Here is a 14,697-nt window from a genome sequence, read left to right on the forward strand (position 1 = left end):
TGGTAGGTCTGAACTCCATAGCTAACGTCCCAGTCTAATATAACATACTTTAGCCCGATAAGCTCCAGGGAGCCGTAGGGGATCCCCCACAGAAAAAATATATGTATAACAAAATTAATAAAAATATCTGTACTTACCACCCTATGATGTATGTAGAGCATGAGTTGAACATTAGATAGAACCACTCCACCTGCTCCAGAAAAAGGCTTCCTGAAGTTGGTCAACCAATGTTTTATAGGTGGAGGAAATGGTGGGTAAGCACTACCACTTAGCCATCACGAATGTCCCCTTCCAATGGTACAAGCTTTAGCATGGTGAAGCACACAGTGCCACACCACACGACTGGCACTTATACCTGGTGTCCATCCTTTTATCAGACTTGTAGCAGACCAACCCGTCCTCAGACCAAGTTCATTCCATCCAGCGGTTGACCCCAAAGACGCATTCATCAGTTTTAACTTACTGTTCAATAAAATAATTTTCTCAAATATAATTTATTATTATTTTATATTACCATATTGTAGATATTTAGGCACTGGTTTGGTTAGGTTAGGTGTTTAAGTTCTGTTAGCGATTATTTGCATTTGTAATATGCGGGTTAGGTTAATATGCGGTTATGATGTGGTCATTGTTGAGAAGCCGAGAAGCCACTCCTTATAGCTAAACTTCACTAGTGATGTCATGATTACTTTGTCGAACTGGAGGAATAAGAGTTTCTTGGTATCTTTTGTGTAGTATTTGTATAACATAAAAGCATTACGGTCATCCATTTGCGGAAAGAAGAAAGTTTTTTTCGTCCACTTGTGACATTTCTGAGTAAACTGATAATGTTTTATCATTTGGTTGAAGTGATCAACACCTTTCATGTTGGTATTGTAGTCTCAGATTGCATTTGGTTTGTCCACGGTGACCTGTTGCACTGAAGATGTTTCATCACGGTAGCGTATTCTCTTCCTTCTTCCACTTGTTTATCTGCATTATGGCAAGATGTGATGAGTGAAACAACTCTTATCTTTCCACAAAATTATAAAAATACTGTCCTTACGTCGGAATACCATTTGATCTACATTGCCGAGATAAAAAGAACCGAAAAGGGAAACTTTTCGTCACGAGGGGGAAGCCGCAGCGATCGCAAGTGGGGTCAAGAAAACAATGAGCCTCTAACGTGTAGGTGGCTGCGCATGTCACGGGGTGGGGATGCCACTTGGAATATATCGAGCACGGGAAGATGTCGGCAAGCATTTTAAAACAAGTCCCATAGTATGCAGACAATCTATGGATTTTTTTTTTTTTTGGGGGGGTACACCATTTGTGTCATCATATTTACAGCATATTCCATCATGAAACCAAAATACTCCGTATTTTGGTTTTACGATGGAATATGCTGCATCTTGCCGCACAAGTGTTAAGCTGTAAAAACTGAGACTTCTGAAGTTTAATATACAGCAGGGGAATACAAATTGCTTGCACAGCCACTAAAGATGGTGACTATCAGGTAAACTAAAATTTTATTAGTGAATATACAAACCATTTGATAAAGGGGTTAAAACTTCAATTTTATTATTTTTTATTTTGTGCAAATCATAAGGAAAGACAATATAGTCAGAGACAATACTCAAATGACTAGACAGATTAAGTACCAAAGGAATAAGTATGTGCGAAACTTTCATATAATCCAGAATAATGTTGGTCAAATACCAGAATATACAAATTTATTAACTAAAACCCTCTTATGAGAGAATTCTTAGAATCGGCTATTGTATGACACTAAGTTTGAATTCTAAGTCATAATCAAATGGAAGCCTAAATTTAAGGAATCACAAATAATCCAGCATTGTCAAACCTTATTTTAGCATATACAATTTTAAAGAAATATAAATTGGAAATTTGAAGTAATCCTGAATGTAGCTACTGTACATAAAACACGTTTGACAAATTGAAGACTAAATTGTTTTCAGTGTTTTGAACATTACTAATCAAAATGAAAACACATCTGCATTCAAATATGATGTACAATTACAATGACTTTAACGAACACAAGACTGAATTCTTAGCATAATATTTATTGGCATTCAAAATTAGGTTTCACAATGCAACAGATAATAATAATAATAGCCTATGCTATAGATGCATAAATTGGAATCACATTTATGCAGTACTTTATTTCACTCCCCCCCCCCCCCCCTAAAGAAAAAGTATAAAATAATTTTAAAAGATAATTAAGACAAATTGATTCAAAAGCTTATACCTTTTGCCTATACTGTACTGTATTTTGTGCATATCAGTCACTCCTAAGAATGGGTTGTGCCATCAATATCGCTTATAAATTATATCTAACGAGACCTAATGTAATACTTTGCTGGCAAGTTTGGAAGGCTTGTATTACAGTAATAAAATATGTTAAATATTGTCTACCTGGACATATAAGGCACTAATACTTGGAGTTCTACAGCAGGTCCCTCCGACCCAGACCAGCAGTAAGCATAAAGCACCACACCGTTTTGTATAATTTGTATTTACGTTAAAGGCAAAAAAGCTATAAAAACAGGCACTGTTTGTAGGGGAAAAAAGTTTAAAGATTTCTTTTCTGGAGAGAAACTCATACGTAACATGTTTTAGATACAATAATGTAATTGTAAAATAGTAAAATTTATGCAATGAAGCATAATTACCACAGTAAGGTTATCGAGTTCTGATTATACAGTACAAGTCTTTAAACCTCCATATATATATTGTATGTTAGGAAGAGCACTGTTTCCCAAATCAAAATAATCAGAACTGTCATAAAAAAATGAACAGAACTTCCATTGAAGTATAATGATCACTGGAATACATTGTAGGTAAATGTGTTCCAGTGATCATTAACATTATAGGTAAATGGAACATTGTAGGTCAATATGACCTCACTCAACACTAGCATTACCCTCGGCCACCTGTGCTTTTACATCGTCGTAGCTCAGCAACTCCTGCAGTAGAGGGAAACATTAATTAATTTGGGGTAAAAGATAACTATTTAATTACCGATAACACGTTACTTAGAAAAATTGTGTTAAAGGTGTTTACTCATTGACAGATGACTTGCAATGTTAAGACGTCAGGCGAGTGGCACATTACATCATTTTGATGAAAGCTGGATGGTCTTATATTATCAACAGCTAGTCTGTGTCCTGGAGAATTGCATTCTTTATCCACATTACAAGTCAAAATACAAGAGTTGAGCAGCAAGGATTGGAAATCCAAACCCACGGGCAGGAGTCGGCCTACAGGTCTGGAGTACAAATCCTTTCACAACTCATTTGCAATTTGATTTGTTGTATCAAAACATTGTGAACTCTTATTGAAATCTTATTCGTTTCCAACCAAATCTATTGTTGTAAATTAATGTTACTGCAAAAGCTAATTTCTTCTACATTTATTACTAAATATAGTTTAGAAGCTACTGATATGATCAATTTATTTTATTTATTAATAAAAACCAGCTCATAAAAATACTGTAGATATTCAGAATATTTAAAAAAAAATGTATACAATATTAGACACACTGTATATCAAATTGTCTCATGAAAATTAGCAAACAATTTAACTGCACTCAGATTACAAACACTGAATCTACTTGATTTACAATTAAGAGTCTACTTACAAACAAAGAATACTTAAACCTACAATACACTAAATATGCTGGCATAAGCAGGAGACAAAAGCACTGGCAGTCCAGATTAATAACTATCCAAACTACACAACAAGCATTCTTAAATCTATATCAAATTACAACAGAATGAAGTGAATAAAGCGGATGTAGAAGCAAAGGCAAGAAATCTCATCGAATTGTAGCACCACCTTTTAATCACTGATTCATCACACTAAGAGTTCTTGTACTATGATGAAAACTGTCTACATTTATATTTGCAGTTATTGCTATTATTAACACCTGTATTACAGTACTGTACTAGTACTGTATTATCAGAATCATATCATTTCCCCATTACAGTAGTTACTGAATACCCAAATAAATGTGCAAGTGTGGTAATATATATATATATGGTAATGTATATATATACAGTATTGTAAATATGGAACTCTGTAATGATATATATATACATACATTGTGCAATTTTTTCTTTATTGAAAATTAACAGTAAATGCATTTAACTTCCTCATAGTACTATTTTGGTTTTCCTTGATATGCAAGATACTATATTAAATATGATTTACTTTAGAACCTTATGCTACTAATTCACTTAAAAATACTGTACAGTATTTACAAAAACCAAACTACTATTTCCTTCATTATCACCACCTTTTTCGGGTGTGACACGTGTAGCTTTTAACAAAACTTAAAGGTTACATGATTAATATTGGTCAATTTGTTGGCTAGAATATATCCACTGTATATTTATTATTTTAATCTGACGAGTTATCTTTCAAATCGCTGAGAATTTTAAATGTACACCCGAATCATTGATAGCTTTAGCACTGCCCGACACGCTACACCTTAGTGGCTTTGCAAGAATATATCTTAACGCATTACTTTATCCAAATTAATGAAATTGTAATTATCCACTGTGCTGTACAGTACTAATATAAATGCATTGCACGTACAGAACACACCAAAATGTTCGTAAGCCTGTGCAGGCGAGGAGTCACAATAACGTGGCTGAAGTGTGTTGACCAGACCACACACTATAAAGTGAAGGGACAAGAACATTTCGGTACGTCCTGGACCATTCTCAAGTCGATTGCCCATTCATAAGCCTCATTGTATCAAATTATCATTATAAATATTAATAAAGTATTTATTACCAAGCAAATTAAAGATAGATCTAATTAATCCATTGATGTATACAGTGTATATATAATATATATATATACACATTTTATATATACTGTATTTTTATTTATTGCAGTGTAACTTTCCAATTTGCCAGGAAGAACTGTGGAACACTTTATATGCCTGTGGCTTCCTATTCCCACTATGGCCGCTGCATATAATGACCATAAGGCAAACTTGGTACAGTAAACCACCAACATTTTAGATGGATATACCATGAATCAATCTAATGTGAAATAATTATTTGCTCTACAAATGTTAAACCATCTTACATTAGGAGATAAATTTCTATTATTTTTCCTAAACTTTAAAAACACAAGTAATTATGGGATACAAAATATAATATACCATTCATTAAAATAAAAATTATACAGTATACAGGTAAAACATTACTGTAGTCATGTTGATTTTTGTCAACTACAATGGTTATTTTTATAAATGGGTATGCATTCTTGCCAAAGTCATCTTCCTTCAGTCAAAGTTCATTATAATTCATACACCTATTGATTACATCCTATTACTCTGCCTCGTTATTGCTTCGAGACGTTTCTCTGGTTTAAGAGCTTGACTGGTGCTCTTTTTTTTTTTTTTTTTAAGTTTCAGCTCATGTAGCTTTAATGTAATCCAAAGATTTGGTAATTTTCATCTTTACTAAACTAATTTTATGTACTAGATTGTGCATAATTCCCAAGGATATTAACATTTAGCAAGACCTATAGCTTGCATTCATTCATTCATTATTATTATTATTAAGATATAGAAAAATCTGTCAAATACAGATATCTTTTAAATCTACTCATTTCAAAATAATCATTCCCACTAGCACAATAGCAAAGTACTGTACTTCAAATATTTTGAATCAATTACGTTCAACTATTAGTGTTTGAAAGTAAGTTAATTACAAAATGCTAAATTTGAAGTAAACCCTCCATTTTCAATTTTACATGTAAACAAATTTATTTTTTTTAGATACCTGCAGTGTTTGGCAATGAAGGAAAATTTACCCTTTTGATCAAATAGTCATGTTTTCATTCTGGGCAATAAGAATTGAATGGGTAGACAGCCCACAGGCCAGTGGAACTGTATCAATACAAACCCTGAAGTTGCTATTGATTGTGAAGGGCTGCATAACTGATGTGTGGAAGAGGTCAAGTGCTAGCCAACATTCCTCTAGAGTGGATATTCAAACATCAGCATTGTCTACTATTATTTAGAAAAACAATCCTGGAGAAAAAACTAGCTTACTTTTTTACTAGAAAAAACAAAACAGCGTTGAATGTAACGAAATGCCATTTTCTGGGCGAGACCCGGAGGCTTCCCATAGCTGTACTGGGCTGATGCGTATATATTAGACCGTGGCAACAGTCAATCGATGGAATTGTAAGCCTACTGGGGATAAGCGCCAGAACCTGGTCCCTTCAGAGGCACGAGGAACAATGGCCCATAGACACCCCCCCCCCCAATGTAGTTGGAAGCAGTCTATATCTGCCATCTACCAGATCAGGCACTCAAAGGTAGGAATCCCAAAACAAATTACAGCCGATGAAAAATTGCTAACCTGGTAGATGGCAGATATAGACTGGACCCCCAAAGAGGTCCAGGTTCTGGTGCTGGTCCCCGGTAGGCTTAGAACTCCATCGATTGACTTGCCACGGTCTAATATGTACACATCATGCCCGGTATAGTTCCGGGGAGCCGAAGGGGCTCTCCACAGAAAGTTAAAAAGTAATGATTTCAACAAATTGAACTTTCTACATAATCAGTTTATATGGTAATGAATATCTAAAATCAACTTGTGTTCACGAGTACTAATCAGCATGTTGCAGGCCTAGCACCCTCAGAGAAAAGCAAATGATAATGTAAAATAGTTTGCATAATGTAATGAGATTGCAATGACCTATTTATGTAAAATTATACCGGTACAAATATATTTGGCTAGAGCTCTACTATTGAGTTGGATGATATAAAGCGAGTTCCTGAAGTGTACTTAATAAAAATATCTTGAAAATTTTCTACTTCTAGAAGGGTTTGATAAGCGTGTTTTGCTTCAATGCTAACAATTAGTAAATCCAATACTGTTATACATGAAAATAACAGTAGTGTAAATATCTTAGAAAAAAGTGATTAAAACCCAAAAAATATCCAACATTATAGAAAAAAAACAGGAAGGGGAAAAATTGACATGAGCAGGAGGAGATTGCATGCAGGCACAGCAGGAAACATTCAGATGGGAAATGGCGTGTATCTGACCCATGGGTGTCATCGCCCCTCAACAACAACATTCAATTCATGTTATTAAAGTTATTTAAAAGGAGAAACTTCACTATTTGTAGATAGGAATATTTATCTTGGCCTTGTATAATATACATACTGTACTCGGTACATATTTTTAGCCAAGTCTTGTGCTATTATCTCCAACTAAGTGTGTGCTGCTAATTACCTCAGAATATTTACTGAAAAAACTATTGTGTTAACCTTTTGTTTAGGACTTTATAATAACCCAGTTAATAATATACTGTACTAAATTTAAATTTATACTACTAACCATTATATTTCATTAATAATTTGTTTCTTACAGGATGAATTCATCTCAGAACTATGGGGAGGAAACGAAATTATGGGGAGAAAGCACTAAACTAGTACAACTATAGAATACATAGAAGGAATATGAGGACTTAAGAGAAGTTGGGATAGCAGGGAAGTGGGGGGAGGGACAGTGCCCAACCACTTGGACCATCGGGGATCATGTGCCGAGTTGCTAGAACTGTCACTGTACCGACCAGTCCAAGTGGCTGGACAATGGTCCACTTATTCAGTGTGCCCCTGTCGTGAGAATCCTTAAGCAGTACTTTCTCGGTAATGGTGAGTACTGTATGTACTTAAATAAACCTGTATTTGCAAGTTTAATTCTTCACCGAATTGCTCAATGTGCAGGTTAAACTTGCATTGGTTGTAGATAAACAATGCACCTCATCTGATCTGTATTGCTAACCCAGAAATATACACAGTGTACGATTAAAACATCACAATGTTGTTTACCCTTGCAAAAGTAAAATGGCGAGTGAAGGTAGAGAAGCCACCCTGGAGAAGAGTGCCAGCTGCCCAAGAAACCATGCACTATTTACTACTATCAGACTACAAAACAAAAATGTTAGAAAATGAACAGCATATTTTCTGTTTAATTGTAGATTTAAAACTAATAACACATTCCAGTAACAAACCGATACCATTATCTCGTATCAAAACAAATTTGTTATAAAATACCTCTGTTTTATCTAATTTAAGAGTAGCCAGTACTATGTGAAATTAGTAGGAATTAGTTGCTAATGAGCAAGATCTAGCAAAAGTTACTCATTCTAAACCGCAGATCAACCTGAGCCAGCGTTAGTCAGGCTAAGGTGCAAATTGAATGTGATTGCATCAGTCATGTTTATGAAGATATCCATACTACCACAAATTGAATATACCATTTGCCATTAAATGTGATGTTGCCATGAACTATAGAGATGGTTTATGATTATACTGTATATTGATTAATTTGTAAGTTTATAATGCTATGTGTGGGTGGTGATTCTAGAGAAATGACCAAGGCTTTGCTTGAATTTTTTAGTGCTCTATAAAAAGCTATACAAAAATTTCCTATTGTACTAATTACATTTAGATTTAAGAGGCATTAACAATAATTTGTGTTTTATTTAGGCCGTTATAATACATTACCGATAAGAAGGATTTATTCCCAAGTACTGTACAGAACAGTGATAAAATATATTTATTTTTACATGTGTATATTTATTAGAAGAAAATGGCATTTGAGGAAATTGGGTTAATTTTCTTTTTAAGGATTAACTTTATAAATGCCAATTATTATAAAATAAGAATGGTGATACTAGTATTTTTAACTGTTATTGCAGTTCATATTGTTTTTTTGTTAATGAGGCCAAACAAAAATGAGCACACAAGCACAGTATACTGTGAATATACACACACACACACACACACACACAAAACATGTTCTATTCTGTAAACCACAAATAGGAAATCACACATCCAGATGTATGCAACGAGAGACTGTAGCAAGTGACTGGCAGCTTGGTTAGATTTTCTCATTTTAACTCTACCCATACTGTATTTAAAAAAAAAAATACATGCAGAGAGTTCTTGGCCTAGTTTATGTATTGTATTTTTTAAGCATTATCTTGATATGAGCTTTAGCAGCTCTAGCATGTATAAAAGGCTCAACTTTTTGTAGCGAGACCCAACTGCTCCTGTGAAAATTTGCACTTAAAATTTGGGTACTTGTCTGAACACCATAAACCTAGCTGAAGCAAAACCGACTATAAATAAAATATCAGTCTCCGCAATGCCTTCAGTGTTTATTGTAAATTTCTTATAAATTTTTTAGATTATATCTTTGTGCATATGTTTGTTAAAGGTGGTAGCATAGTAATGGCAGATGAGTCACAATGTGGTTATATGATAACCAAAGTACATATCAGAAGATGCGGAATCAACTATGTTTAGGTCCACTCTGGACCTTTATAAAGTCGTGAACTCGATAATTTCTTGACTTGATAACAGTCATGGACGGACCGAAATGTTGTCCTTTCTCCATCTTTTGATGTGTGGTTTGGTCATCATAGTGGTGTCATTTGGTAGACCTGAACTTTAATCTTCACTATCACAACAGTTAAACTTTTTTTGGGTCGGCCTTAAAGAAAAATTGCCAATATGACTTTACTTAGCAATTAATTTATTGATTTTTTTTAAATAAATAAATATATTAATAAATAAGTATATGTACCAGCTTTTCAAATACTGGATGAAAATTAAAAATGTACACACTCAGAATCCCATGACCCCAACTGTATGAACTAGGTAATCAATATGATTTTAAATTTCAAATGAATAATTGTAAAGATACTGAATTCATATTTATTCTGCATACTACCTTGGCTTCGCATTAGGTGGCAAATGGCATACTACTGTACATGTTTTAAATATTCTTTGGTGAAACGGCTTCCAAAACATGACCCGAGTGTTTGCAACATTATTAGGAGGGAAGCCTTGGATACATCAAAAGAGTTAGTATGTTTGAAGTTCCTCAGCTGATCGGTCTTACTTCACGCTCATTGGCAACAGCAACAGTTAGAAGTCTTTTTCTTTTCAGGTTGATCTTTGACAACTTTTTCTATGTTTTGAGACTTCTCGGCTCGTCTGGGAAGCTGCTGCAACAACCACTATGTTAGTCATCACAATCTAGCAAATTTAATGTCAAATACACTGATTAGGAATGGTTCATTATGAGTTCTGATCTTCCTACAGCTACATTAGTGTCCAGGACTCTAATTTAACTTGACTGCATCTTCTATCCCAGACAGATGATCAGATGTAGTGTCGAGATAAATTTTTCACCAAGGGCATCACAAGTCTTTTGTGCAGCCCCTCCCTCTCAAAACTGTCGTCATTTGCTGCATATGAAGGTACTGATGGGTCTCGCCAGCAGCTTCAGGCAGACTAAGATACACATGCATCACTACGCATACTGCTACAAGCACTCATCACACATTTCTAGGTATGTTCTAGAGCAGTGGTTCTCAGAGTGCCAGGACACAAACCTTCCATTGTGATCAAGTTTCCTCAAAGTATATTCTTTTGTATTTTGGAGTTCCTTCCCTCACTGGCATTCCTTCCCTGGTACATATCCATCCAATTAGATTTTAAATACAGGTACTGTACCTCACTCGGAAAGTCAAGTGCCTTCCCCTTTTGAGAACCACTGTTCTAGACGGTAAATCCTTAATATTTAACGCTGGTAAAATTGAGATGATATTTATGCATGTCTTTTTGTTGCCCCAAAGCCTCTTCCAACATGGAACAGAGGACCAAATCTTGTACAAGAGCATCTTGCAACACACCACACCTAGGTCTGCCCAGCCTAACTGCAGGAGAATAATGCCTTAGGGCAGCATGCACTACAGGCAGAGCAGTGTGTAGATGAAGCTACAAGCAATACCACCTATCAAAACACAACGCACATCACAGTACGGCAAGCCGTCTAATCCACCTTCTGCAACGGAAATAAGCAGAAACATTTAGTCTTGTTTATAACTGCCATCTGCTTTGTTGAAGTATATTTTAAAAATACTTATTTATAAGTGCTGGAATAGGAAATATTTTAAATTTGGTCAACAGTAAAATTATACAAAGCAGAAGAGTATTTTAAGTTAATAATGAATATATAGAAAGTGAAGCATAATTTGGTTGAAAGTGATGAGAGAGGCAGCATGCTATACCTACATAATGCAATTACTGAAAATTAAGTGGCAAATAGAATTGCTTCTATAGCTTTTATAAAGTGTATACATGGTTTCATATCAATTTTGAGCAAGAGGAGAACAAGCTTCATTCCCATATATGTGTGCAAGTGAACTGAAGATCCATGCTCATTAAAAGTTATGTGGAGTGTTTAAAGAAAAGTTAATCTAAAATGGCCTAGATACTTAACAGAAAAGCTACACAAGAAAATTGAAATGTTCACAGCAGTAATGTATACTCAATAATGATCATTTACTAATATAAATGACCATAAACACAAACTAGCATACAATAATGATTTTAAAATTCTCTTCAAAGTAAATTATGAGAATTGTTTTGGTGTATAGGGATGCATGTTATGCTTGCTACCATTAGCTCGCCATTCATGACACTTATCACATGATTACAGTACTTTGGTCATACACATTAAATCTATCAAAATCCCTCGCTCCTTTCTACCAGCCTAGTACTTCCACCAGATTTTATCTAATAATAATGGGCATAATGTCTCAAAACCACACTACCAAGAGGGTTATTGCTAAATCATAATGCATGACCAAATTTTAACTTTCAGTCTCTAGTAGAAAGTGGATTATTATTTTAACCTTCAAAAGTGCAGTCATTGTTTGTTGATCTTCTGAACCACTGCAGTTATTGTAATATGACAATTTTCATTATTATTGCCAAGTCTTTATAAAAAATGATGATATAGGTTATAAAAGCTCTATACAGATGCACCATTATTGACCGAGAGCTATCAGATGATTGTCATTTCTTCTGGTGGAAATGTGGATGCCCTGTGGAAGCATATCTGGGTCATGGCCTACACGATCATGATCTCACGCCTGCATCAAAGTTCAGTTAACTCTAGTGTTTTCCTTTTCTTTGTCCTCTACCAACAGCCTCCCCCCCCCCCCCCCTCCATCCCTGTTGTGCCAATGCAGATTGTCACCCTTGACCTGACTGTCATGATCTAATACTCTGGAATATATCTTGCCTTAAGAAGCTTTGGAACCAGGATATCTTGTCTTAAGGAGCATGGGAGTGTCATGCTCAGAATGAAGCTTTTCGTATTCATTCAAAGCCAAATTTTGTTATTAATTTTATCATGTAGCTAAATATAACTTATATTGTATATACATATATTTCTTCGCCCTATGCTTATATTATTAGACAAATGGTATATTTGTTTTTAATTAGCATTTTAGAACTAACCATGATGCTTTGCATGCCATGAGTATTATAATTAATGCTCGTTATAAGTTAGAATCTTTACAATTTGTATATAGTTTAGAATTAATGTTAATTAATATTTTGATTGTAAAGAACTGTATGTTAGTACTGTACTTCAGAAGTAAAGAACCTTTAAGTTCAAATATTAACGTTAACCTCTTATTACTATTGTAATTTGACATTCTTCACATACCCTTATTTCCATTCTGAAACACTGAATAATGGCGAGTTTTCAAAGGGCTATAAAACTTGATAAATGTACACATTAGCCATGAAGCATTATGTGCACTCTCTTAAGAAGATAGCCACTTCATTTGAAACACTTACATATTTAATGCAATTTTATTATAGTTGCGCGTGTACTGTTATCACTTTATAAAAAAGAAATACTTAAAATGAGCACTATTAATTTAAATTAATGCACATACATCATGTTCTCTTCACGACAACCTACAAACAATATATTCACAACGTATTTGCCACTTTTGTGTATACTGTACTGTACTTTTTTTAGCATTTTATTACTATTTACTGCAATCCATCACCACTAATTTTGAGCACAAAACATAAATTTTAGTTTACAAAGTATTACTATCATATTACAAGCCATCCTCCTGTTTAGATGGCACTTTTTACAACTATGTGGCCCATCGAACTTACATAGACGTAACGGACAAGTAGATAGTAGAAATTGTTACTATTCACTTTATTGAGTTCAAAAAAATTAAACTATAAACCAAACTTAAATATTCCTAGGCTAGGATAGCACATACATTTTACCCAATTTACCTGAATATTGGTAAATAATGTGTGTACTGTATTATGCCTCAGATAGCATGTATTAGGTCTAGGGAGGTTAGTTGAATTAAGTTTTCTTTACAGCACCATTACAAAAATGCTTCCGGTTTGTCCAAATTCAGTATCGGGTCCTACTTTCTACTTGCCTTTTACGTCAATCTATGTACAATGATCCTCAGCGTTACTGTAAGTACTACTTACACAGGAGGATGAGCTGCATATTAACACTTGTACCATATCTTCCCCATAATAAATTATTTTACTCAACCTATTACTGTACTGTACTACATAATCATATCACTAGCCACTGTTTTGTTCACAAGAACTTTTACTTCTGGTATATAAATATTCTAATGAATTTACTATATACTGTTTTATATATCCCAACCAATCTCCTGTACTAGACCGAGTATTTCAACATTTCTTCACGTACCTGCCACATGTCGGGGTTCCATGCAGGAAAGATGGCAGTGAAGGCAGCCGGTTCCTCTCCCTGCGTCACACGTAGGATCACAGTCGAGTCCAGGGTACGTTCTGTCGGATCAGTCTTGACGTAGTTCTGTAACGAATAAGTGTTTTACACCATGCATTCTATGGTACTGTATATATAAATTAGCTTTAAAATGTTAAGCACAAATTAAACTCATGCTTGCATTTTATTTACAGTTCTACAATAATTTTTAGAATATATATTCTGGTTACTATTTAATTAGTGTAAAGTTTCCCTACTACTCACAAAGATAGTTGCTACAGCTGGAGTTTATTAGCATAAACTTATATTTTTTTACTTATCTTATAAAAAAAAATGTGTGATGTATTGAAAGCAGTGCATTTGCTGGGCAAGCATTGTAAACTATTGAATAAACTAAATGCCTAAATATATTACTTGGGAAATTTAACTGAATTTACCAGCGGGCACCATCTCTTGTGACCTCAATGGGAAGATGAAGCTTGGAGTTCACCAAGTTACTTTCATATGGATCTCTTTCCAATATATTAAAAGTAATATTGCACTTATAATTATCCACCAAATTCAAATCTTTCATTCATAAATATTTGTACATAACTGAGTTAGTGTACACAGATTTATAGTAAATTAGTTACCTAGGAAAGTTGTAACAACATAGCGTGTAATATCTATAATTATATGCTGTACTGTACTGTATAGTAAAGATTTAGATTTAAAAGCTACATTTATAAGCGATTAAAAATCATCACAGCTATAAGAATCTGAAAATGTTCGTAACAACATCTCTATAAATCACTACAATAACGGTAATACCCTTTTGAGAGATGAATGGCTTTATATTTTCCATAATTTTGAGCTCCAATTTGAGCTCAAATCTTACAAATCAAAAGAGCTCCTTATCTTACCTCTGCCATAGCAAAGGCTTTCTCTTTCTCCTGGTCATCGGAACCTTGTCCAACCCAAACATAGATTTCATCGCCAGAGTCCAGAACCATAACATCATCCTCATTCAGGTCCTGTTGGGATAAATTAACTTAGTAAATGAATGTATAAT

At 34.4% G+C, this 14,697-nt stretch overlaps 1 protein-coding gene across 7 annotated transcripts in view; it reads right to left on the reverse strand.

Moving 5' to 3' along the window:
* Nucleotides 1-1,555: 1,555 nt before the first annotated feature.
* Nucleotides 1,556-14,697, reverse strand: part of LOC123770646 (gelsolin, cytoplasmic) — a 33,017-nt gene continuing 19,875 nt past the window's right edge. For 2 of the 7 annotated variants that reach the window (XM_069305757.1, XM_069305755.1), the window contains 4 exons: nt 14,549-14,659; nt 13,608-13,733; nt 9,948-10,053; nt 1,556-2,966 (listed from right to left, as the gene is read on the reverse strand). In XM_069305757.1, the coding sequence (XP_069161858.1) occupies nt 9,955-10,053; nt 13,608-13,733; nt 14,549-14,659 (336 nt within the window). In that variant the 3' untranslated portion in view covers nt 1,556-2,966; nt 9,948-9,954. Of the gene's footprint in view, nt 2,967-9,947; nt 10,054-10,863; nt 10,896-13,607; nt 13,734-14,548; nt 14,660-14,697 lie in introns of all 7 variants that reach the window. The other 5 variants (XM_069305761.1, XM_069305760.1, XM_069305759.1 and 2 more) reach the window with 3 other exon arrangements.

This window comes from Procambarus clarkii, chromosome 56, assembly GCF_040958095.1.
Source record: "Procambarus clarkii isolate CNS0578487 chromosome 56, FALCON_Pclarkii_2.0, whole genome shotgun sequence".
In the NCBI taxonomy this organism is placed as follows: Eukaryota; Metazoa; Arthropoda; class Malacostraca; order Decapoda; family Cambaridae; genus Procambarus; species Procambarus clarkii.